The 27,130-nt window shown below is 43.1% G+C and overlaps 1 protein-coding gene across 1 annotated transcript in view; it reads right to left on the bottom strand.

Annotated features, from left to right (window-relative positions):
• Window positions 1-1,068: 1,068 nt before the first annotated feature.
• The window catches only part of CHRND (cholinergic receptor nicotinic delta subunit), a 43,771-nt gene continuing 17,709 nt past the window's right edge, over window positions 1,069-27,130 (bottom strand). The window contains exons 9-12 of the mRNA XM_073589338.1: window positions 19,775-19,889; window positions 13,324-13,534; window positions 2,778-2,896; window positions 1,069-2,075 (exon numbers count right to left, since the gene is read on the bottom strand). Of these exons, the coding sequence (XP_073445439.1) occupies window positions 1,893-2,075; window positions 2,778-2,896; window positions 13,324-13,534; window positions 19,775-19,889 (628 nt within the window). The 3' untranslated portion in view covers window positions 1,069-1,892. The remainder of the gene's footprint in view (window positions 2,076-2,777; window positions 2,897-13,323; window positions 13,535-19,774; window positions 19,890-27,130) is intronic.

Raw genomic sequence — 27,130 nt, 5'->3', positions numbered from 1 at the left:
GGACCGCCTTTTCTATGAGTATTTTAAAAGCTCTTTTTTGGGATCTGCAGCCTGGATTGGGGACTTTTTTACAGCTTTCCATCCCCTAATGGTGGTGGCCATCTATATATATAAAGTTGAGTTTATGTATATATGTGTGTGTGTGTGTGTGTGTGTGTGTGTGTGTGTGTGTGTATGCGTGTATCAAGCCATCTCTAGCACTCTGCTGACATCAAGTGGACTATTTGTGTAACCACAGCTTTATTTCCAAGTATAACTGATTATATCTTCACAAACTGTAACAATACTTTAATGCTCTTCACCTAGAGGCGTGATGGGAAAATGAGAGGAGTGAGGGGAAAATGAGAGATGTGAGGTTGAAAATGATGTGAGGGGAAAAATGAGAGGTGTCATGGGAAAATGAGAGAATTGAGGTGCTGCTGCAGTATGAGGCTGTGTATAGAGAAGAGTGAGGCGCTGCAGGTGGTCACACTGCAGAGGGTGCTCACAATACACGGGGGGTGGTCGCACAATGCAGAAGGGGTCTCACACTGCAAGGGAAGGGTGCTCACAATACACAAGGGGGCTCACACTGCACAGAGGAGGAGGTCTCACAATACAAGGTGGGTGTCACACTGCAAAGGAAGGGGTGCTCACAATACACAGGGGGTTCACACTGCAAGGAGAGGAGTGCTCACTCTGAAAGGGGACAGGGCTCACAACTAATTACAGTTAGTTACTATGCCCAGGCAACGCCGGGCTCTTCAGCTATTACGTTATAAAAGTTAAACATGGAGAAAGGTTCCCTTTAAAGTGACCTTTGATCTACAGAATGGAGAGCGGTAGTGAAGGTTGGTCTCCCTGCTCTACCGAACAGTTTAACAATACTGCCGATATAGTTAAGTGTAGCCGTAGCTCCGGGTGGGCCCCTTTGAGTGTGGAGTCCTAGGCTACCAACCCTTCTGACTATGCTACTGATTGTTAACAATTCCTTGTTCCGACATTATTGAAATTTTTATCTCAAGGTCTCCCTTTTAGATTTAAAAAATACCACTTACTGTTTTCATTCCAAATATCTTTAATATATTTGATCTCGGAATACTTTTTCAAAACCTTTTTTATGTAAAAAAAAAAACTTTTCACACATTTGAAGACTTTGATCTAATTAAACAATTTAAAGGATATTTTCTATATAAAATAACTTCAAAATGGAACAGATAAACCTATAAGGACATCACACACTGGCAATTTTGTGAAGAGAAACATATTTTAGACACTGAATAAGCCACAAGAATGTATGCTTGTAATATATAATTTAAAGGGAGTCCTTTTGCAACCTATAGTATGTGGATACAGACTTTCTTGGCACTGATAGACTTCTAGGTGCAGGAAAAATGAACTGTCCGTGATTATGCAATTTAACTTGCAAGTGCCCAGTGGTAGTTGTCAATAAACGATCTTTACGCTATTCACCAATATGGGCTTAGCTAATGATTTCAGCGTTTAGAACACATAAATCCCAATGAATTCCCGAGACATCACATGCGCATCCGCGAGGTTGATACCACAAGCATATAAAATCAGTGTGCATGTATCCCACGTGGATTCCACAGCACAAGCAAAGGATTTCAGAGCCTCGAATGTGCACCCGTCAGCCAAACTGGAGAGATTGGCGAGTCAGTGACAAACAACCAGAGCACTTGCCTGATCTGGAATTGCCTATGGGTAATTTACATAATTATTTTCCCTACACATTGAACTCTATGAGCACCAAGAAAAGTATGTATCCACACTTTTCTCTTGCCACAGTTTTTAGTTTAAATGGGAGGAATCTGCTGGAAGGTCCTCTGTAAAACCATATTTCTGGGTCCATGGGGACTTGTATATGTTCAGTTGGACCTTGATGTCAGGTTCTATATCAATCTTTTATGTCCTTCCTTATAATCATAGGGGTCACCAGCGAATGGGTATAAAGGTGGTTGATTGTAAGCTCCTCCCAAAAATATCAAAAGGGTCCCGATGATCATAACTGGTGTCACGATAAAAAGAAACAATCGATCAACTGTTCGAGCAACACGATACCAGTTGTCTTTTTCCTGAAAAAGTAAGAATATGGGGAAAAAGTCAGGGATAAAAAAGGCATATGGGTCTGTATGGGAATTATGCAACAGAAAAGTAACTGATTAGAAAACTGGACCTAAAGGGAATAATACTTTGTCCCTGATCCCTCAGTGTTTTTTTAAGTCAATTTCCTTTTTTGTATTGTGGTATTAGTTGCTGTTTTGTAACCAAATTTTTCAAAATCACATATGCAATTCATGAATTTGGCTCAAAGTAAAAAAAAAAGGCTTTTTTTCTGTCTGGAACTGCTTTTGCGAATTTTGGCGTAAATTTGAGGGAAAATTGCAGGCGTACTCCAAAAAACACCCAAGGGACTGATGGGAAATTGTGCCAAATTGATGAATTAGCATAAAACATCTAGGATTCCTAAACTTTGCCCACAAAACTGAAAACCAAAAAAAAAAGCAGGCAAGCACATAACATTGATTTCAACGAAGGCGTGAATAGAATAATGAATTGGGTGGAAACAAAAACAAGTCACAAAAGTAAAACAAAAACAGAAGCAAAAGCGATGATGAATCAGTTGTTTAGCGCCTTTTCATCAGGCTCATATGTCTAACATATATAGTACATGAAGTCACTGGATTACTGCATTGACAAGTGATCCAATAAATGATACTGTGAAATGCAGCAATCTTTCTAGTTTAAGATGAATGATATAAAAAATCCACACATACCTCATTGTAGTCATTCTTATCTCGCATGTGCTTGACAATAAAATTGGCTCCATCAATGGCTGGTTTAATTTCTCCATATAGTTGGTCATGAGAACTGTCTGCATTCAACGGATTCACCCCTGCAAATGATAGCCAAAAAGAAGCAAATTATGTCTGTAAAGAGAGACCATTTTTATCAATCAATCAATCAATCAATCAATCAAATTTATTATCGCCAAGTACATATTACATATATACAAGGAATTCTTTGTGGCAAAGAGGCAATATAATATATAACAAAAGATACAACAAGTAACATCTAACAAGACAGATACAGTATATAGTCTACACATGAAGATTTAATTGTTGAACAGAGAGTGGATAGAAGCTGTTCATATGGCGGTTGGTGCTGCATTTGGGTACTCTGAAGCGACGTCCTGAAGGGAGTAGTTGGAATGAGGAGTGTCCCGGGTGAGAGGGATCGGATGAAATTTTCAATGCGTGGGATCGAATACTCTTATCATAAAGATACTGGATTTTAGGCAGGGGGGAACCTATAATTCTCTCTGCTGTTCTGAAAGTCCTATGTAAGCGGAGTTTGTCATGCGCAGTGGCTCCCCCATACCAGACTATCAGAGAGGAACAAATCACAGATCTGATGACAGCATTAAAGAATAAGATCAGCAGATTCTTAGACAAACCATATCTTTTCAGCTGACGCAGGAAGAACATCCTCTGTAGTGCTTTTCTTATAACAGCATCCACGTTTTTCCTCCATTTAAGATCATGAGAGATGATAACACCAAGGAATTTGGTCTCTGTGACCCTAAGAACCACTTCGTCATGGATGTAGATTGGAAGTATCTCATGTTGATCTTTCCTAAAATCCACAACCATCTCAGCAGTTTTTTTAGTGTTGAGTACAAGATTATTGGCTTTACACCAGTCACATATTCTTTTCACCTCACTCCGACACAAGTCTTCAGCATTTCCCCTGATGAGACCAATCAGTGTCATATCATCGGCAAATTTCAAGATTTTTACTGAGTCTGCTGAAGAGATGCAATCATTCGTATAGAGAGAAAATAGTAACGGGGACAAAACACACCCCTGAGGTGCCCCGTTGTTTGTGACCAAGGTGTCCGAAGTGAATGGTCCAACTTTTACACTCTGTATCCTGGCTGTCAGGAAGTTATAAATCCACAAGCATAAGTTGAGAGGGACTCCAAGAGCTACCATTTTCTTATGAAGTAAATTCGGATCAATGGTATTGAACGCTGAGCTAAAGTCCATGAAAAGAATCCGGACATATGAGTGCAGTTCATCTGTATGATCCAAAATGTACTTCAGTGCCAGATTGACAGTGTCGTTTGCCGAACGATTCTCCTTATAGGAAAACTGAAGCGGGTCCCATAGCTTCTGTGTGAATTTTATCAGGTGGGACATCATAATTCTTTTGAAGACTTTCATAGCTACAGATGTGAGTGCTACTGGTCTATAGTCGTTCAACTCAGAGGATCCCACTTTCTTGGGGACAGGAATTATTGTGGAACTTTTCCAACACTGAGGTACAACACACTCTTTCAGTGATACATTGTATATATTTGTCAGTATAGGGGCAAGCTGGGTAGCACATACTTTCAGACACATTGGAGATACACCATCAGGGCCAGGTGCCTTTTTGACCTTAAGTCCCTTCAGGATGCGTATCACCTCTGCCTCGGAGATCACTACTTGGGTGTTGCACAATGAATGATCTTTATATGAACAGACTGAGGAGCTTAGAGATGAATAGCCACTGTGTGTAGAGCTTGCCTCAAATCTGCAGTAGAATTCATTTAACTCTGCTGCCAGACTTCTGTTGGGGTTCACTATAGTGGGGTGGCTTTTATAATTGGTGACCTCTCTTAATCCTCTCCATGCAGATCTAGTATCTTTTGATGAGAACCTTTCCTCCAGAATCTTTGCATACTCGTGTTTGGCTAACTTGATCTCTTTAGATAGCAAGTTCCTAAGTTTTTTGAATTCAGTAATATCGCCTGCTTTATAAGCCTCCTCTTTTCTCTTACGGATCAACCTGACTTTATTTGTAAACCACGGCTTGTTATTTCCCCGAAAGTGGACAGATTTGGATGGAATAAACGTGTCTTCACAAAAATGGATATATGAGGACACTGCATCAACCCATTCATCCAGACCCGAGCATGTTTCCTGGAATACCTCCCAGTCCGTGCATTCAAAGCATGCTTGTAGTTGCAATTTTGCCTCCTCAGACCATGTCTTCTTTGTATAAACTGTAGGTTTGGATGTTTTCAACCTTTGCCTGTAGGCTGGAATTAAATGAATTAGACAATGATCTAAAAAGCCCACTGCTGCTCTCCTCACTGCCCTGTAGGCCCCTTTTATGACTGTATAGCAGTGATCAAGCGTATTGTTCTCTCTCGTGAAGCAGTTTATATGTTGAGTAAATTTGGGGAGATCCAGGTTGAGTTTTCCTTTGTTAAAGTCCCCCATTACGATCACAAATGCTTCTGGAGATCCTTTCTCCCATTCTGATATTTTGCAAGCTAATTCACCAATAGCAGCTTTAACAGATGCTTGAGGGGGAATATATACTGCAACCAGAACCATAGATGAAAACTCTCTTGGAGAGTTAAATGGTCTACAATTGAGTGCAAGGTACTCTAGATCTGGAGAGCAACCTTTTCCCAGTATGTTAACATCACAGCACCAGCTAGTGTTGATGTAGAGACATATCCCACCCCCCTTTGTTTACCTGAAGCTACACAATCACGGTCAGCTCTGTAGATAACAAAACCAGGTAGATCCAGACTACAATCAGGGATGGTCTCATTCAACCAGGTCTCAGTAAAACAAAGAGCAGCTGAATTGGCCATATCAGATCTCGTGTTACAAAGTAAGCTCAGATCCTCCATTTTGTTAGATAAGGAATGGACATTAGCCAAGTGGAGTGAAGGAAGAGCTGTTCTGAACCCTCTCCTCCGAAGGCGTGCCAGGACGCCTCCTCTCCTACCTCTCTTGCAGTACACCTCCACAGGTTTCACAGAAGTAATGGATTTTATGTACTCAATTGTTGAATTAGCAATCATGCTCCAAGAAGGGGAGTCCATGAGAAATTGCGGATGATTCCAGAATAATAAATGTCCCTTGAAATCATAAGAGTAGGTTTACAGAGTGCAGTGGCCATGATTACACTCAGCTTGTAGCTATAAAGACTGAACAGTCACAGCTTAGCAGAGTTAAATGTACAACTTTCCATAAAGGGTGCTCCCAGCACTGCTGGGGGGGAGGGCATGGGTGCAACAAGACAGGGACATCAGGGGACACGCCAACAGTCAGTCCAAACCTGCCCAGCTCACCCCTTCAGCTCCACCTGGACCACAAGATCTCCAGAACATCTCCAGCACCGCACACTCCACCAGCTTTCCTATCCCGGGATCATCTGCTTGATGGAAATGGGTACAAGTTGTAGGAAAGTTGGCAGGCAGCCAGCAGTTTCACTCTCTCCCAGCTGAAACCAGGCACGGAGCTCCACGAGGACAGAAAGACACCGGTCCCAGCTGGTCGCAGTCTCCACACTACTCCCAGCTCTGCCGAATCCTGTAGCCCTACAGCTCCACGTGGACCACAAGATCTCCAGAACAACTCCAGCACCGCACACTCCACCAGGTTTCCTATCCTGGGATCATCTGCTTGCTGGAAATGGGTACAAGTTGTAGGAAAGTTGGCAGGCAGCCAGCAGCTTCACTCTCTCCCAGCTGAATCCAGGCACGGAGCTCCATGAGGACAGAAAGACACCGGTCCCAGCTGATCGCAGTCTCCACACTACTCCCAGCTCTGCCGAATCCTGTAGCTACGCAATGGTGAGTGATCCAAAGGGAGAATTAACAATTAAACGGGGAAAAAACTAAAAAACTCAGGAGCCTCATGCCAGAGCAGCCATCTCTCGGCGCTCCTCCTCCTCGGTATACTGATACTGATATAATAGGATTTTAGAAAACGATGAAGGTGCCTAAAGCTAGATAACCCATGCTCTCCACATACATGGATGCTCTGTCAGAATATTATGAACCAACAACATTACGTTGTGTGCAACTGTAAAGTGTCTTGAGAGCGGTAGTCACAAAAGAGCTTCTGTCCAGTTGCACTCTGGCACTTTACATAAAAGGGGTGTTCCAGTCTTAGTGTGCTGGAGGGTGTGGGGAGCATCACACACATTTGTAGGCCGCAGGACCCTGCTGCCTCCAGGCTTCTGTCCTCAGGAGCAGCGCGCACACATTACATGGGACACCAGGTTCATTGTACCAGTCAAAAATTTACTATACAGTCCAAGTTCATCAGGTGGATACAAGTGGAATAGAGCAGATAAATTCACACTTCCTTCCCCCTCAGTACCACTCCTTATCTGTCTCGCCACCCATTTGTTCTGGACTACTCCCAAGCCCGCTGACTACATCAGCCTCAGGGATTCGTTGTCCACTCCGTCAGATCACCCCGGTCTACCACTTGCCCCTCCATGTAGTTCCACATCTACCGACCTTGTGATGTCAGAAGACCAGAACTGCTCCATAGTATCTGGCCCGAGCCCTAGGCTCCAGACGCTGTTGGAATATTCATCAGTGAGCTCTATTTGGCCTTCCACTGACTCAATTGTTTGGCCCATGCTGCCCCTAGCAACCCACCCCACCTGAACTCCACTGTACACTTCACTAGCTGACAATGAACTCCCTCTAACCAGGAAGTGCCCCTCTTTCATCAGCACTAATGCCCACCCACTGGGCTAATCCTGTTCTTAACCATTTCCTATCTTACATGCTAAACCTACTTATCCTTATTCTATACTGAAATTATGTATTAACACCTTATATAATGTACGTCACCATAATACATTACATTCCATTTAACGCACGTTACTTTTACATATAAAACCACACAACGGTATTCACATAGCGCCTCTACTTTTTAACGTGACGCTGACGGGAAGGGAACAGAAGACACACTGGAAGTTCTTCTGCACATCCTCCAGTATGGTCCCGTGTGCTGTGTGGCTGGCCTCATAACTCAATGAACACTCACCATTGTTGCATCGTGCAGGAGGACAGACATACCAACCAGTGAGCGCTCTCATCAGTCTGATGGGAAAACGTTCATTGGCCAGTGGCCTCTCTAATTGCATGACTTGTCGCCTTTTTCAATGCCTGAACTCGGATCTGGGTATCCATATGGATGGGAGTGCTTGACACCGGGTCCCCTTAGCGGCTCCATAGTCTGCCGCAATGGGCAGTACGCCCCTGCCTGCAAAGACCTCCCTCCACCTCTGGGCCCAGTGCAGCTGCACAGGTGGTATGTTTTCCACTGCACCAAGACATTCTTGGAAAAGAATGCCATCTGCTAGTATGGTTAGGATAAATCGAGGGTGAACATTTCAGCAAGATAATGATACCAAACACACAGCCAAGGAAACTCATTTGGTTTCAGAGAAAGAAAATAAAGCTGCTAGAATGTCCAAGCCAATCACCAGATCTGAATACAATAGAAAATGTATGTAATGAAGTAAAGCTCAGAATTCAGCACACGGAACCTTCAGGATTTGAAGTGTGTTTGTGTGCAAAAATGGACCACAATCAAAGCTGAGGAATGTATGTGACTAGTTTCTCCACAGAGGTTACCACCTGTCATCACCAACAAAGGTTTTTGAAAGTAGCATTAAATAAGTTTCAGTATTGCCTGTGTGGATTGTATGGGTTGTTACAGACATCTTGTGAGAATGCCAATAGCACCTTTAGAAAAATATTTACTGTACATAAACAATTGGTGACATGTTCAACAATTATTTAATCATATATATGTATATATACACACACATATATATATATATATATATATATATATATATATACTGTTAGGAGTCAGGTTTCTGCGGTCGCTATGCAGGAATCGAGACCCTCACATTCTGCAGTCTCCTGCTCTTTATCCACTGCAGAAGAGATTGCAGAGGAGATTGCCTTGCAGCAAATATCTCCTGAGGCTAAGTCCTTCCATCCACCTTCTGAGCATGCTCATGAGACGATCTCCCATTGGAGATCGGGAGTCATGTGCTCAGGTCCCGCTCCAGATCTCATTGGTCCATCTCGGAGATCTGGAAGCTTCCGGATGGTCCCGGCTGCTATAAAAGGCGTGCATGGCTGTTCCGCCATGCGCTAGTATAAACTGTACTTGCTGCTGTGTGAATGACGATGAATGCATGACTCTGGTGAATGACTCATTTGAAACCCCTATCCTTTATTACGCTTCTGTGAGGGATTGAGTTTAGTACCAGCGCCAGCGCGCCTCTGCTTCATGGTCCACAGCTGCTAGCGTCCGACATTGCGCTTGTGCTTAGCATTGTCGTATAGCGGCAGTGTCCTACGCCGCGCTGCAGTAGCAGCCCACTTAAGTGTTTGCGGCTGCGACGCTACACACACGGTAGGTCTAGAAGGACTGTGTGCCACCATCTTGGGCTACTCCTGTGACCTTATACCGTGTGTGTAACTACTCTGAGTACCTGTGACCTTAACAGCCTCAGCTCGTTTGTTTATGTACATAGGCGTCACTGTGATTTAACAGAGATTGCTCTGTGCACTTGGGTGACGCTTAACCCTGTGCACATTACCGCCATATTGCTCTGCCACCATCTAGCAGCGGTTATACCACCTACTGCACGGTGGACCCCGAGCGGCGAACGCACTTTATTTATATTTTTATTTAGTGCGTTCTGCCGTTCCTAACATTATACTAGCTCCAGGGTCTGGCTAGTGATGGCAGAACAGCAGCAACTCTTGCAGTGCATTCGGCAGCTTGAGGGCCGGTTGGCCACTCTTGAGAGGGCTCTCTCAGCTGCGCAATCCACCGAAGCTGCTGTACAAGCAATCACTGACACGATTACGCGTATGTTTACGTCCTCCCACGTGCCGACAGTTACCCGCCTCCCATTGCCCGATAAATTTCTGGCGATGGCGCCTCCTGTAGGGGTTTCATCAGTCAGTGCTCTATCCAGCTGGAGCTACTGGCTGCACGATTCCCTACGGAACAGGCCAAGGTGGGGTTTATTGTCTCCCTTCTGTCGGGCAAGGCGTTGGAGTGGGCTACGCCACTATGGGATCGTGGTGACCCAGAGGTTCGGACTGCTGCTCAGTTTTTAACAGCTATTAAGCAGGTCTTCCTTGGTCCACGGGTCACGCACGACACCTCTCTTCAGCTTTTGGCTTTGACCCAGGGATCCCTCTCGGTTAGTATGCCGTTCGTTTTCGGACACTGGCTTCCGAGCTGGAGTGGTCTGACAAAGCCCTTATTCCTGTGTTTTGGAGAGGTTTGGCAGAGCATGTCAAAGATGGTCTCTCTACCAGAGAGGTTCCCGCAACTTTGGAGGATCTGATTGCCATTTCCACCCGCATTGACCTCCGTTTTTCGGAGCGCGGTATGGAGCATGCTTAATCCAAGCGGAAGGTTACCTCAGCTCCCAACTTTTTTGAGCTTCTGGAACCACCCGAGCCAGAGATCGGAGTCATGTGCTCAGGTCCCACTCCAGATCTCATTTGTCCATCTCGGAGATCTGGAAGCTTCCGGAAGGTCCCGGCTGCTATAAAAGGCGTGCATGGTTGTTCGGCCATGAGCTAGTATAGACTGTACTTGCTGCTGGGTGAATGACGATGAATGCATGATTCTGGTGAATGACTCATTTGAAACCCCTATCCTTTGATATTACGCTTGTGTGAGGGATTGAGTTTAGTACCAGCGCGCCTCTGCTTCATAGTCCACAGCTGCTATCGTCCGACATTGCGCTTAGCATTGTCGTATAGCGGCAGTGTCCTACGCCGCGCTGCAGTAGCAGCACACTTAAGCATTCGCGGCTGCGACGCTACACACACGGTAGGTCTAGAAGGACTTTGTGCCGCCATCTTGGGCTATTCCTGTGACCTTATACCATGTGTGTAACTACGCTGAGTACCTGTGACCTTAACAGCCTCAGCTCGTTTGTTTATGTACATAGGCGTCACTGTGAGATTGCTCTGTGCACTTGGGTGACGCTTAACCCTGTGCACATTACCGCCATATTGTTCTGCCACCATCTAGCAGCGGTTATACCACCTACTGCATGGTGGACCCCGAGCGGCGAACGCACTTTATTTATATTTTTTATTTAGTGCGTTCCGCACTAGATACATATATCTTTTATATTCTTACCTAAAATTGTCCGTCATCCACTTCCATCTGGATGTCCTCGAGTCCCACAATCCACTGCGTTGCACCAGATGTACGCCGACCGCCATATTGGAATACCCAAGTGATGGGTATTCCAATATGGCACCCGCTGGTGGTGCCAGGCTCTTGAGCAGTACCACCAGCGGGACACCGCCGTTACACCCATGACAGACCACCCCGCCACTGCCGCCGGACCCGCCGCCAGGACACGCTGCCGGCCCCCCACCAGGAACCACCCCCAGACCTGCCGCCACCGGACCCCCACGCCGGATCCCGCCGCTGCCTGCCCACCTACCTCCATGCAGTCACAGCCATCAGGAAAGACCGCAGCTTGCAGCCTGTGCTGGAGATGGGGTGTGGGCGCCCTCTGGTTGCACCGCACTCCATCTCCAGCACAGGCCGCAAACCACCCTCTTTTCTGCCGGCTGTGAGAGGGATGTAATAAGAGGGGTATAATGAGAGGGGTATAATGAGAAGGGTATAATGAGGAGTATAATGAGAGGGTATAATGAGTGGAGTAATGAGAGGGGTATAATGAGGAGGTATAATGAGAGGGTATAATGAGAGGGTGTAATGAGAGGGGTATAATGAGACCGTGTAATGAGAGGGGTATAGTGAGGGGATATAATGAGAAGGTATAATGAGATGGTGTAATGAGTGGTGTAATGAGAAGGGTATAATGAGGGGTATAATGAGAGGTTGTAATGAGAGGGGTATAATGAGAGGGTGTAATGAGACCGTGTAATGAGAGGGGTATAGTGAGAGGGTGTAATGATAGGGGTGTAATGAGAAGGGTATAATGAGATGGTGTAATGAGAGGGGTATAATGAGAAGGGTGTTATGAGAGGGTATAATGAGAGGGGTATAATGAGGGGGTGTAATGAGAGGGGTATAATGAGAGGGTGTAATGAGAGGGTGTAATGAGAGTGGTATAATGAGAGGGTTATAATGAGAGGGTGTAATGAGAGGGGTATAATGAGGGTTGTAATGAGAGGGGTATATTGAGAAGGGTATAATCAGTGGTGTAATCAGAGGGGTATAATGAGAAGGGTGTAATGAGAGGGTGTAATGAGAGGTATAATGAGAGGGTGTAATGATGGGGGAGTAATGAGAGGGTATAAGGGTATAGTGAGATGGGTGTAATGAGGGAGTATAATGAGGGGGGAGTAATGAGGCAGTATAATGAGAGGGGTGTATTGAGAGGGGTCTAATTAGTGGGGTGTAATGAGTGGGGTGTAATGGGGTGTATAATGAGGAGGTGTAATGAGTGGGGTGTAATGAGAGGGGTGTAATGAGTGAGGTGTAATGAGGGGATATAATGAGAGGGGTGTAATAAGTGAGGTGTAATGGGGGGTATAATGAGGAGGTGTAATGAGTGGGGTGTAATGAGAGGGGTGTAATGAAGGGTTTAATGAGGGGGTATAATGAGAGGGGTGTAATGAGGGGGTGTAACAAGGTGGTGTAATGAGAGAGGTGTAATGAGTGGGGTGTAATGAGTGGGGTGTAATGAGAGGGGTGTAATGAGGGGATATAATGAGAGGGGTGAAATGAGGGGTTTAATGAGGGAGTATAATGAGAGGGGAGTAATCAGAGGGGTGTAATGAGAGGGTGTAATGAGAGGGGTATAATGAGAGGGGTATAATGAGAGGGGTGTAATGAGGGGGTGTAACAAGGTGGTGTAATGAGAGGGGTGTAATGAGGTGGTATAATGAGGGGTTGTAATGAGTGGGGTGTAATGAGGGGATATAATGAGGTAGTGTAATGAGTGGGGTGTAATGAGTAGGGTGTAATGAGTGGGGTGTAATGAGGGGATGGAATACCCAAGTGATGGGTATTCAAATATGGCACCCCCTGGTGGTACCAGACCCCTGCGCAGTACCACCAGTGGGACACCGCCGTTACACCCACGTCGGACCCCCACCAGGACCCACCGCCGGACCCCCGCTAGGACTCGCCACTGCCTGCCCACCCACCTCCGTGCAGTCACAGCTGGCTAGAAAGACGGCGGCTTGCGGCCTGTGCTGGAGATGGGGTGCGGGAGCCCTCTGGTGGCACCGCACCCTATCTCAAGCACAGGCCGGAAACCACCATCTTTCCTTTCCTGCTGGCTGTGACTGCGCGGAGGTGAGTGGGCCGCCACCCCCAGCGCCACAGAGCTGCCCCCATCGTGATGTCACTGCCCTCCCGATACGATAGCATCGGGCCCACATCTAGTAAATATATACACAAATACATATTTTATTTACTTTACTTTGTTTACTTATATTTGTATGGTTAAATTTAGGTAAATTAACACAGAACTTACTGGCAGGTGTGGCTCGACTGGTCAGACCATGTCGCTCTGCATGCTTCTCAAACATAAGTTCACTTCTAGACTTCACACTGAAATACTCCTCTGCTTTTGCAATGTACCCTACAGAACTGCTGCGTCTCTGAAGAACCCCATTCCATGGTTCAGGATCAGGTTCTGCTGGTTGGGACATATGCAATAAGCGGGGCAGTTTGTTCAGAAACATCTGAAAAAATAATAGGAAATCAGTGTAGCGCAGATATTATCATGCATAACTTAACTAATGCTTTAATATTAGGCCAAATTATTTACTTGGTAGAACTATAAGGACATATATATATACAAAATGAGTAGAGAGTGTTTACCTACAAAGTGCACAAGTAAAGTCACAGTCAAAATGATCAAAACCTTTTTACAAATTAGGTTTATCAGCAAAATTTTGAAACTTTCTGCTTTTTGCAATAAACCATTCAAGAACAAGTTATACAACAGAACTAATATAACAAATGGTTTCTCCAAATTTAGCACAAAATGTCACTTCTAATGACTACTACAGTATCAAAATTATTCAATACCTTCATGACAAGTGTCTTTAGTAGTGTTGAGCATTCCGATACCGCAAGTATCGGGTATCGGCCGATACTTGCTGTATCGGAATTCCGATACCGACTTCCGATATTTTTTCAATATCGGAATTCGGCATCGGAATCGGAAGTTCAAAGTTGATTGACAGACTGACGTCATCATGATGCGCGGTGTGTGCGCATCATGATGCGCCGTCATTTCGGGCCTTCCGGGGGTCTCTGCCGGCCTGCCGGGGGGCTGTGCCGGCCTGCCGGGGGGCTGTGTGGACTGCCCGGGGTCTGTACCGGCCTGCCGGGGGGCTGTGCCGGCCTGCCGGTGGTCTGTGCACCCTGTGGGGGTCTGTACCGGCCTGCCGGGGGGCTGTGCCGGCCTGCCGGTGGTCTGTGCACCCTGTGGGGGTCTGTACCGGCCTGCCGGGGGGCTGTGCCGGCCTGCCGGGGGGCTGTGCTGATGTCCGGGGGTCTGTGCAAGCATCGTCCGATGGGACTACAAGTCCCATCGGGCGATGCCTGCTACCATGACAGTGATTGACACATTAGCCAATGATGGGACAGTAGTAGTCCCATCATCCGGCTAATGTGTTAAATGTTAAAAAAAAAAAAATACTACATACATACTACATGCATGCTACATACATACTACATGCTACATACATACTACATATATACTACATACATACTACATACATGCTACATACATACTACATGCATGCTACATACATACTACATGCATGCTACATACATACTACATGCATGCTACATACATACTACATGCTACATACATACTACATGCTACATACATACTACATATATACTACATACATACTACATACATGCTACATACATACTGCATGCTACATACATACTACATACATACTACATGCATGCTACATACATACTACATGCATGCTACATACATACTACATGCATGCTACATACATACTACATGCATGCTACATGCATGCTACATACATACTACATGCTACATACATACCACATACATACTACATACATACTACATACTACATATATACTACATGCATGCTACATACATACTACATGCTACATACATACCACATACATACTACATACATACTACATACATACTACATGCTACATACATACTACATATATACTACATGCATGCTACATACATACTACATGCTACATACATACCACATGCTACATACATACCACATACATACTACATACATGCTACATATATACTACATGCATGCTACATACATACTACATATATACTACATGCATGCTACATACATACTACATGCTACATGCATGCTACATACATACTACATACATACTACATGCTACATACATACCACATATATACTACATACATACAATACATTCATACAATACATACATAGACATACAGTACATATAACATAGAGTAACATACTTACCAATACTTGTCACATTGTTCCCCGAAGCCATTGTCTTTTCCGGAATAAATATTAACATAACAAACCACAAAAATACTCACCCACGATCCGAAGCAGTCCACGAGTGTGTCCCACGACGATCTTGGGTAGAGAACTGCAGCATCAGATGATGCTGCCGTTCTCTACGGGCTGCAGGAATCCAATGACGGAAGGTAGGTATCCTTCCGCACTGTATTCCTCCGCCACTTAAAAAAAAAAAGTCCCTAGTCTCACTTTATGCCATTGCTGCGTGTATTGTATGAATGTATTGTATGTATGTAGTATATATGTGGTATGTATGTAGCATGTAGTATGTATGTAGTATGTATGTAGCATGCATGTAGCATGCAGTATGTATGTAGCATGCATGTAGTATATATGTAGTATGTATGTGGTATGTATGTAGCATGTAGTATGTATGTAGCATGCATGTAGTATGTATGTAGCATCCATGTAGTATATATGTAGTATGTATGTAGCATGTAGTATGTAGCATGCATGTAGTATATATGTAGTATGTATGTAGTATATATGTAGTATGTATGTAGCATGTAGTATGTATGTAGTATGTATGTAGCATGCATGTAGCATGCAGTATGTATGTAGCATGCATGTAGTATATATGTAGTATGTATGTAGCATGTAGTATGTAGCATGCATGTAGTATATATGTAGTATGTAGCATGTAGTATGTATGTAGTATATATGTGTTATGTATGTAGCATGCATGTAGTATGTATGTAGTATATATGTGGTATGTATGTAGCATGCAGTATGTATGTAGCATTCATGTAGTATATATGTAGTATGTATGTTGCATGTAGTATTTATGTAGTATGAATGTAGCATGTATGTAGTATGTAGTATGAATGTAGCATGTATGTAGTATGCATGTTGTATGTATGTAGCATGTAATTTTTTTTTTTTTTTTTTACATTTAACACATTAGCCGGATGATGGGACTACTACTGTCCCATCATTGGCTAATGTGTCAATCACTGTCATGGTAGCAGGCATCGCCCGATGGGTCTTGTAGTCCCATCGGACGATGCCTGCACAGACCCCCGGAGCCTGCACAGACCACCGGCAGGCCGGCACAGCCCCCCGGCAGGCCGGCACAGCCCCCCGGAGCCTGCACAGCCCCCCGGCAGGCCGGCACAGCCCCCCGGCAGGCCGGCACAGCCCCCCGGAGCCTGCACAGACCACCGGAGCCTGCACAGACCCCCTGGCAGGCCGGCACAGCCCCCCGAAAGGCCCGTACAGACCCCAGAGAGGCTGTACAAGGGCAGGAAAGGGTTTTTCTTATTCCGATACCGGAAGTCCCATAGACTTGAATGGGACTTCCGGTATCGGAATCGGCGATACCGATACTTTTTTAAAGATCGGCCGATACCATCCGATACGATACTTTGAAGTATCGGACGGTATCGCTCAACTCTAGTCTTTAGTACTTAGTAGACAACTTTTGGCTGTTATCACCTGTTACAAACGTGATGCATCGCAAGACATCAGCTTCTGTCAGTGTTCCAGAAAAATATTAGCCCATTCCTTATGGGCAATGGCCTCAAGTTCACTAATATTCTTGGGTTTGAGTGCTGCAACCTCCTTGTTTAAATCCCACCAAAGATCTTCTATGGTGTTACCATCAGGTAACTGATTTTAACCCCATACAAAACTCTAGGATCTTCCAGGACTTCTGAAACCAAGTTGTTATGGACCGATCTATCTATCTATCTATCTATCTATCTATCTATCTATCTATCTATCTATCTATCTGTGTGTGTAATGGAGTGTGGGTTGAACAAATGTAAAAGAGGAGATTGAACCAGAAATGACATCACAAATCTTTTTTTTGTTAAATAACATATCTTTATTTAGCTTACAAAAATACATACAAATCCGCAGGCAAAACCGCACTGAAAAAACCGCATCAAATCCGCGGCAAAAACACATACAATCCGCATGAAAAAACGCATGAAAAGCCACAGGAAATATGCATGAAAAACGCATGGAAAATGCAGGAAAAAGTGTGAATTTTTACCTGCGTTTTTTGTCAAGAGGCGCAGATTCAGTGCGGAAAATTCTGCAGGCAAATCCGCAACGTGTGCACATACCCTAACTAGTGAGACGGTTTTATAGGGCGGGTCGTTATGGATGCGGCAATACTAAATATGTGTACTCTTATTGTTTTTTTTATTTTCATAAAGAAATGTATTTTTGGAACAATATTTTATTTATTTTTTCTTTATTTAGGAATTTAAAAAAAAATATTTTTACACATGTTAATTTTTTTTTTTTTTTTTTACTTTGTCCCAGGCTGGGACATCACTATATAAAGTCAGATCACTGATCTGACACTTTGCAGAGCACTGTGTCAGATCAGCAATCTGACAGTCAGTGCAGGAGGCTTGCCGATGCCTGCTCTCAGCAGGCACTGAAAAGCCACCTCCCTGCAGGACCCAGAAGGACCCTGCGGCCATCTTGGATCCTGCAGGGAGGAGGCCCTCGGAATAACGCCATCACATCGCGTTGTTCTGAGGTTCTCAAGGAAGCACACAGGGAGCCCTCTCCCTGCGCGATTCTTCCCTATGCCTCCGGAACATTGCGATCATGTTTGATCGCAGTGTGCCGGGGGTTAAAGTGTCGTGAGCGCGGCTGATCGGTATGACGTACTATCCCGTCCACGGTCATACGGGCCTGGGTCACCTGGACGGGATAGTACGTCATATGTCAGAAAGGGGTTAAAGGTGTCGTTTTGTGTTGAACTTGAAGAAATTATCTGTTATATCAATTGTATTGTGTTATAAAATTGTTCTTATTTCATTGGTTTATTGCACACGGCAGAAAGTTTCTAAATTTTGAAAATAAACCGAATTTGCAATGATGTTGAGTAATTTTGTTTGCAACTGTACATGCAACATAACCCCCAGTATACATCAGGACACTACTCTGAGAACGACAACCTACAAAATGTGCACAGGACAATTTATCATAAATCAAATACGAAATACAATACAAAAAGACACTACTATATAAGAACAATTAAAAACTTGCAGATGAGGGTGGTCCATGTACAAAATTTACAGTTCATACACTTATGACACAATACATATAGGCTGTGTGCACACGCTGCGGATTTTGCTGCGGTTCCGCAGCGGTTTTGGCTGCTGCGGACCCGCAGCAGTTTTTGCTGCGGTGTACAGTACAATGATTCCCTATGGGAATCAAAAACCGCAATGCAGACGGTGTGGAATTTTCTGCGTGGATTATCTGCGGTTTTCAATCCGCAGAAAGAATTGACATGTCAATTCTTTCTGCGGATTCTGCTGCGGTTTGCCAGCTCCTCCATTGAGGAGATGAAAAACCGCAGGGCAAGGTATTTTGACCTGCGGTTTCACCTGCGGAATTTATAAAATCCGCGTGGATGCATCCGCAACTAATCCGCAGCGTGTGCACACAGCCATACAGTTGCAAAGGTTTGGTAGTATAGAATAACTATAAGGATCATAGTGTCCTTTGTATTTTCAACAAAAAAGAATGAATTTGTGAGAAATAATTCCTTGTACTTTTTTGGTAAGGATTTTGCATGTTTCAGGTCACATTCTGTATGTGAATGACTTTGAAAGGTCCCCACACAAATGCCAAATATTTTTGGAGGCTCCTTTCACCTTTTTGGCTTATACTAGACTGATATATATATTGGCAAACCTCTTCTTTGTTGTACAGTATAGAATAGTGTGATAGGCCACTCTATTCTGCGCAGAGGTACACTAAAGTATTGTATTTTGCACTATATACTTTCTCTTATCATAGGACCCTCAGGACAATGAATGCCATTGAGTACTTTTGTAGATATCCATAGAAAAAGACTTGGATCAGCGACCCATCGCCTACAATCTACAAGAGTTTAGACTCATTCACACGTCAGACTTTTTTCTAGCACCCAAATAAACGGTTCGAGTTTCACCAGTGTTTTTGATCAGAATGTCATCAGAGTTTGGTCAGTGTCCCAGTTTTTGCTATCAAACTTTCATCAGCTTTTATGGGGTGAAAAAAAAAAAATCAATGGCGGTTTCTCAGGCATCTCTTATGAGACAGTCTGTGAAAAAACGGACAAAACACTGATGTTATCCAGGTGCAGTCTGATTTTTTTTCGCGGATCCATAGACCTTGCATCGACGAGATTGATCCGACACTTGTATCAATATCGGAAAGTGCTTTTGTGCGGAACACTTGGCCGGGGTAAAAAAAATCGGATATGTGAATTATCTTTTAAACTATCATAGGTACAAGTGCTATCCATAAAAATCATGGATAGCACTCATACGTTAAAACCGACTCTGAATGTGCCCTAAAATTGGGTTATTCTAGAAAACTAAACATCATAGTTCATTATTTGTTGATCATGGAGGTACAACAATCCACCTTCCCTTTACTTACCATCTTCATGCGATCCGTCATTATGTGTGTGCTTGGTGTTCTAAAGTGCATATTCAACACAACCGTACAGCTTACTACCACAATGGTCACCAGCACCATGCTAAACATCAGGAACCTAAAGAACAGAGAGAAAAATAACTATATTAGATCTCCATCATAAGCCCCTCAAATCATTATAGCTATGATGTAAAATATGTCCGTTATCACTGTGGAACAAAGTTTGACAGGCTCAATTAGACCCCCGTGATGCAGGTTTGGGGTGAAACTGGTTTTCATTGAGCAGACCAGCTATGTAATTGTGCCATAGAAAAGTATCCAAATTATCTCTTTCCTGTGAGTAAAGTATTTTCTTTTTTATTTCTAGTGGGGCACTGCCAATATGACGCCAAATCCAGCTGGTCCTTTTATGAATATCCAACCCCCACAAAACCTTGTTCTGTGTACTGATAAGGGAAAAGTACCTTGTCAGCATATGGGTTGGTCATTATCACCGGTCCTTGTTGTTTCTTCTGTTCTCTGGAGTAAGTTGCTCATTTTTAGCAGCTTTACTATTTGTGTCTTATTCTCTATAAAGTTTTCAGCATTTTAAAGTTGTCTTTCTTTTTTAACACCTTTCCAACATTGGGCGTACTAGTACGCCGATGTCAGACTCCGGCGCTGAGACCACACTTTTCCAGGCACATGACAGCTGATCTATACAGCGGATATGTGCGTGCAACAGCGGCGGGTGGAATCTCTGTTAACTAGTTAAATGCCGCTGACAACTTGTCATGCAAAACACAAGCTCTAACATGGCCATTTTGAAAAATAAAAATGTTATGGCTCTTGGAATAAGGGGAGCAAAAAACGAAAACGCAAAAACTTCTGGTTGTGAAGGGGTTGAGTTGTTTTTTTATTTCTCTGTACAACTTTGCTTATCCAGATGTGTTTAGATTCATGAAATGCTGCATTTTCAAATGTAGCATTTTTTTTGGCACATAATGCTCCAGTCCCTGCCTGGAGCAGGGGTTTCTGGACGATATTTTCTATTTTAGTGCAGTTGAAGACTAACTTGCAACATTTTGTCCTTACCAACATATGACGTACTGCTACATCATATGTTGGTTTTCTGAATTTTATTGAGGTTCACACGCTGAGCCCACATCTTTCCTGGCACATGACTTAACCAGCTATCATGTGCCTCCAACAGCTGTGTGTGGTGCTGAGCTCCACCCACGGCTGTTAACCTGATAAATCACGCTGTCAATGTCTGACAGCGGCATTTAGCGTGCCACCACTTAAATTAAGAAAAAACTATGCATGTTTGGTAAATGCATACTTTTACTGACCTGGGGAATCATATTGCCAGATAAAGTAGTAGTAGTGCACATGGTCAATAATTGGCAGCGCTTTGGACGCAGCACATATCTTCTGCGTCCAAAGCGCTGCCGGCTTTTGAACGCAGGTGAATCCACATGTGATCACTGAACTATGCGGAATCACCACGTTCCAATATATTGTACGGGTGAAATTTATCTTGCGGAGACTCGTGTCTCCCCAAGATAAATGGGCATGCTGCAGTCTGGAAACATGTGCCGCATGTCCATCTCCGCGAGTGATCGCAGGCGTCGGTGCGTGCATAGTGGGCATGGGATTTCTTGAAATCCCATTCACCATGCTTTTACATCTGGACGCTGCGGAAATACGCAGCGTCCAACTCGTAGTGTTTACTGACCGTGTACACCTACCCTTACCGTATAGTGAACATGTTAAATAAATCTCCTCCAAAATAATTTTGAAATTGCACTTTTTTTTTGCAATTTCAACGCACTTGTAATTTTTTTCCCGCTTTCCAGTGCATCACATGATAAAATGAATGGTGTGCTTGAAAAGTCCAACTTGTCTGGCAAACAAGCCCACATGTGTCTATACTCACAGAAAAATAAAAAAAAATGGCTCTTGGAAGAAAGGGAGGAAAAAAAACTAAAAAAACGGAAAATGGCTGCAGGGTGAAGGGGTTAAAAGATTATGTGACTTTTTGAGCTAAAAAGTCACAAAAATGGTTACTGATAAAAATTAAGCATTTTTGATTTTGCACCAAATTCACGAACAATACATTTTGATGAACTTGCACAAATATAATTATCTTAAAAAAAAATCACAAATGATAAATCAGGATCATTGACTTGTAGTCTAGCTACCTCCGATAGGAGGCACATATGAAATTCTGCCGCTTGCTCTGAATTCTATATTGATTTTTTATTTTCTTTTACTACAGGCAAATGAGGTTTTGGAAATCTTATGTATTGCACTGTAAGTTGTCAGGATTTTACCCTCAGAAGTGCAGAACTAATAACAGAAGCTTTCAATTGGAATTACAACAGAACTGAATATTTTTAATAACCTACAGTATGTTCTGACCGAATTGGGCAAATTGCTCCATTGTGTTACATGGATGAACTTTCTACTATTATGAGTGCCACCTCCTTGTAGATACTGAATTCACAATATATACGTAACAATGCAATTATAGATGAGAAATTACATTACGTAACCCCTTTACCCCCAAGGGTGGTTTGCACGTTAATGACCTGGCCAATTTTTACAATTCTGACCACTGTCATTATTTGAGGTTATAACTCTGGAAGGCTTCAACGTATCCTGGTGATTCTAAGATTGTTTTTTAGTGACATATTGTACTTCATGATAGTGGTAAAATTTCTTCGGTATGACTTGCGATTATTTGTGAAAAAAAACAAAAATGTAGCAATTTTTAAGCTTTGAATTTTCATGCCCTTAAATCACAGAGATATGTCACACAAAATAGTTAATAAATAACATTTCCCACATGTTTACTTTACATCGGCATAATTTTGGAACCCAAATTTTTTTTGTTAGGAAGTTATAAGGGTTAAAATTTGACCAGCGATTTTTCATCTTTCCAGCACAATTTACAAAACCATTATTTAGGGACCACATCACATTTGAAGTCACTTTGAGGGATCTATCTGAAAGAAGATACCCAAAAGTGACACCTTTCTGAAAACTTCACCCCTCAAAGTGCTCAAAACCACATTCAAGAAGTTTATTAACCCTTCAGGTGCTTCACAGGAATTTTTTGGAAAAATAGCATTTAACTTTTTTTCACAAAAAATTGACTTCAGATCCAATTTGTTATTTATACAACAGTAACAGGAAAAAATGGACCCCAAAGTTTGTTGTGTAATTTTTCCTGAGCATGCCAATACCCCATATGAGGGAGAAAACCACTGTTTGGGCACACGGCAGAGCTCAGAAGGGAAGGAGCGCCATTTTACTTTGTGAATGCAAAATTTGCTGGAACAATGTCGCAGTTAGAGAACCTCTGATGTGCCTAAACAGTGAAAATCCCCCACAAGTGACACCATTTTGGAGCCTAGACCCCTCAGGGAACTGATCTAGATGTGTGGTGAGCACATTGGACCCTCAAGTGCTTCACAGAAGTTTATAACGTTGAGCAGTAAAAATAAAAATAAAAATAATTTCTCCATAAATGTGTTCTCTGCACAAAATATTGCATTTTCATAAGGGTAACAGGAAAAATTGAACCATACAATTTGTTGTGCAATTTCTCCTGAGTACGCCAATACCCAATATGAGGGATAAAAGTACTGTTTGGGCGTATGGCAGGGCTGGGAAGGGAAGGAGCGTCAACTGACTTTTTGAATGCAAAATTTCCAGGAATCATTAGCGGACGTCATGTCCCATTTGGAGAGCCCTCACAAGTGACCCCATTTTGGAAAATAGACCACTCAAGAAATGTATTTAGATGCATGGTAAGCACCTTGAACCCCCGAGTGCTTCACAAAACTTTATAACGTTGAGCTGTGAAAATAATAAAATCGCATTTTCCTCACAAAAATCTTGTTAAAGCCCCAAGTTTTTAATTTTTCTAAGGGGTAATAGGAATTTTTTTTTTTACAACAAACTGAGGTCCATTTTTTCCTAAGTGCACCAATACCCTACATGTAATTGGGAAATATTTTTCAGGCACAGTGCAAAGCTCAGAAGGTAACGAGCCCCAGATTTTACTGTTATGGTTTGCAGGTACTATGACCCACTGGGAGAGCCTGTGAGGGGCCAGAACAGCAGAACCCCCCATAAGTGGCCCTAATTTACAAACTACACCTCTCAATGTATTCATATAGTTGTGCAGTGATCATATTGACACCACTGGTGTGTCACAGAATTTTATACCATTGAGCAGTGAAGAAAAAATAACTACAAATTTAGTTTTAGTCTGAGATTTTACATTTTCAAACAAGAAGTGGGTAAAATTGGCACCAAAATTTGTCCCACTATTTCTACTGAATGTGGCAATACCCCATATGTGGATATACTGTACTACTTAGCCATACAGAGACTCAGGAGGAATGGAGCGTTATTTGCCTCCTGGAGCGCAGATTTTCCTGGAAGAGTTTGCAGACTCCATATACAGAGCCCCTAATTGATAGAAGAGCAGACTCCCCCTCAAGTGACCCCATTTTAGAAATTATCCCCCTCTGGGAATTTATCTACAGGTGTTGTGCTGATCTTGACTCCATGGGTATTTTCCAGAACATGCAGCAATGCATGTTGCCAAGTGAAAATTGTAAACTGCCGCTGTAGTGACCAGTACACTGTAGTGGCCAGTACGTTGCAGTCACCAGTTCGTTATGGAGGCATGCACCCGTAAGTTAGGTGGGCTCTCATTGCTTCAGATATGCTAAACATGGACGCTATATGTAGTTTGGGTTCACTGTAGGGCTCAGAAGGGAGAGGGGCATTTGGATTTGGGAGTACAGAATTTGCTGAATTTCTTTTGGAGGATTATGGAGCCATTTCGCTTTTCCAGAGTCTTTGTACCACCATTAACATGGAAGCCCCTATATTTCTGCTAACAAATGACAGACCTGAGTGTGGACTTGCTTTTTTTGTGGCTCGAGTTGAAGCTTTTAATGGGAACATTTTCCATAACGTTTGGGATCACATTTATCCGAGGCTCTACGCTGAGCACTTTCTTTGGGGTTTCCATCTAAATCTCTGAGTGACGTGATTCAGATGAAAACCCCTAGGGATCCATTCACTATAATGAGGCAGCAGAGTTACTCTGGACTCCATCTGGCCTCTGTTTAGCAGTGTCCTTTTTTAAAAGTGCACAAAACTGTGGCCGACAGCCCCTTTATGCAATCCTAAAAAGATGGACACCGCAGGATCACAGGTCAGATGGCATCCACAGTGCCTATATCTGCCTCATTATAGGCAATCTTCCACCAGAGGTCTCGTCTGAATCACGTATTTCAGAGATTTACACGGAAACCCCAGTGTAAGCGCTCAGCGTACAGCGCAGGATAAATATGCGCTGAGCCTTGCAGCGATCTTTGGGAGGCAGAATGAAAAAATCAACAACAGGTGAAGAATTGGTTTTATTTATTTTTTCCTCCGTTCCTTGTGCGGTATAAGTGCTTTTGGCGACTTTATTCTTCGGGTCAGTGCGATTACAGGGATACCAGATTTTATCAGGTTTTTATGTTTGGCAGCTGTCACACACTAAAAGATGCTTTTTATTGCAAAAAATAGTTTTTGCATCACCACATTTTGAGATCTATAAGGGTACGTGCACACGCTGCGGATTCCGCTGCATTTCCGCAGCGTTTTTGGCCGCTGCGGATCCGCAGCAGTTTTAGCTGCGGTGTACAGTACCATTCAAATGAATGGTATAAAAAAACCGCTGTGTAGACGTAGCGGAAAAATCCGCGCGGATTTGCTGCGGTTTTGAAACCGCAGAAAGAATTGACATGTCAGTTCTTTCTGCGGAATCCGCAGCGGGTTCCTATCTCCACCATTGTGGAGATGGTGAATCCGCAGGACCAAACCGCAGGCAAAACCACAGATAATCCGCAGGTCTTTTGACCTGCGGTTTATCTGCGGTTTTTGCAAAATCCGTGCGGATTAATCCGCAGCGGATTCCGCAGCGTGTGCACGTACCCTAATTTTTCAATATTTTGGCCGACACAGTCATGTTATGGCATGTTTTTTGCGGGACGAGTTGATGTTTTTATCGGTACCATTTTCGTATGAATGACATTTTTTGATCACTTTCTATTCCAATTTTTGGGTGGCAGAATGAGTGAAAACCAGCAATTCAGGAATTTCTTTTTTGAGGGGGAGGGTTTATGCTGTTCCGTGTGTGGCAAAATTAATAAGGCAATTTTATTCTCCGAGTCAGTACGATTACAGCGATATCTCATATATTTTTTATGTGTTGGCGCTTTTACACAATAAAAACTATTTTAAAGAAATGCAATTATTTTGCATCTCTTTATTGTGAGAGCTATAAAACTTTTTTATTTTTTTGCTGACGTAGCTGTATGGTGGCTTGTTTTTTGAGGGACAAGATGATGTTTCAGCAGTACCATGTTTATTTATATCAATGATAAAGCATTGTTTTTTGCCTTGTTTTTTATTTATTTTTTAGAAGGGTTAATTATTTGAACAGTTTTATAGGTCAGATTGTTGCAGACTCGGCAATACCAAATATGTGTACTCTTATTGTTTATATTTTTTTCACTCACACATTTATTTATAGATACAATATCTTTTTATTTAAAAAAAAATATTTTTACAATTACTTTAACCCCTTTCAGACATCAGGTGTACATTTATGCTGATGTTGGACTCCCTCCCTTTGATATGGGCTCCGGCATCTTTCCCTGGACATGTCAGCTGTTTTAAACAGCTGACATGTGCCACGAACAGCTGCGGGTTGAATCACAGTCCAGCCGCGACTATTAACCCATTAAATGCCGCTGTCAAACGCTGACAGCGGCATTTAACAAGCGCTTCCGGCAATTGCGTCAGAAATGCCCTCACCGGTGACCCGCGTCACGTGATCGCGGGTCAACGGTGTGTCGGCATGACAAGCAGTGGTCTACTTGAGACCCCTATGGTTGTCACTGCCGGCTTGCTGTGAGCGCCACCCAGTGGTCTGCGCTAATAGCAAGTGAGTAATTCTACTACATAGAGGCGAGCAGATCATCGTCGCTATGTAGCAGAGCCGATCAGGTTATGGCAGATTCTGGTCTCCCATGGAGACTATTGAAGCATGTCAAAATAAAAAAAAAGTTTTTAAAAATATGAAAAAAATTAAAAATATAAAAGTTCAAATCACCCCTCTTCGCCGCATAAAAAAAAAACAATAAAAAATCAAAATACACATATTTGGTATCGCCGCGTTCAGAATAGCCCAATTTATCAGTACAGAATTATTAACCTGATTGCTAAGCGGTATTGCAAGAAAAAAGTCAAAACACCAGAATTACGTTTTTTTGGTCACCGCGACTTTGCCTGAAAATGCAA

The sequence above is a fragment of the Dendrobates tinctorius genome, unplaced genomic scaffold (assembly GCF_039654945.1).
Source record: "Dendrobates tinctorius isolate UK_male_01 unplaced genomic scaffold, ASM3965494v1 ptg000107l, whole genome shotgun sequence".
Lineage (NCBI taxonomy): Eukaryota > Metazoa > Chordata > Amphibia > Anura > Dendrobatidae > Dendrobates > Dendrobates tinctorius.
This window is presented reverse-complemented; position numbering and strand designations above follow the sequence as displayed.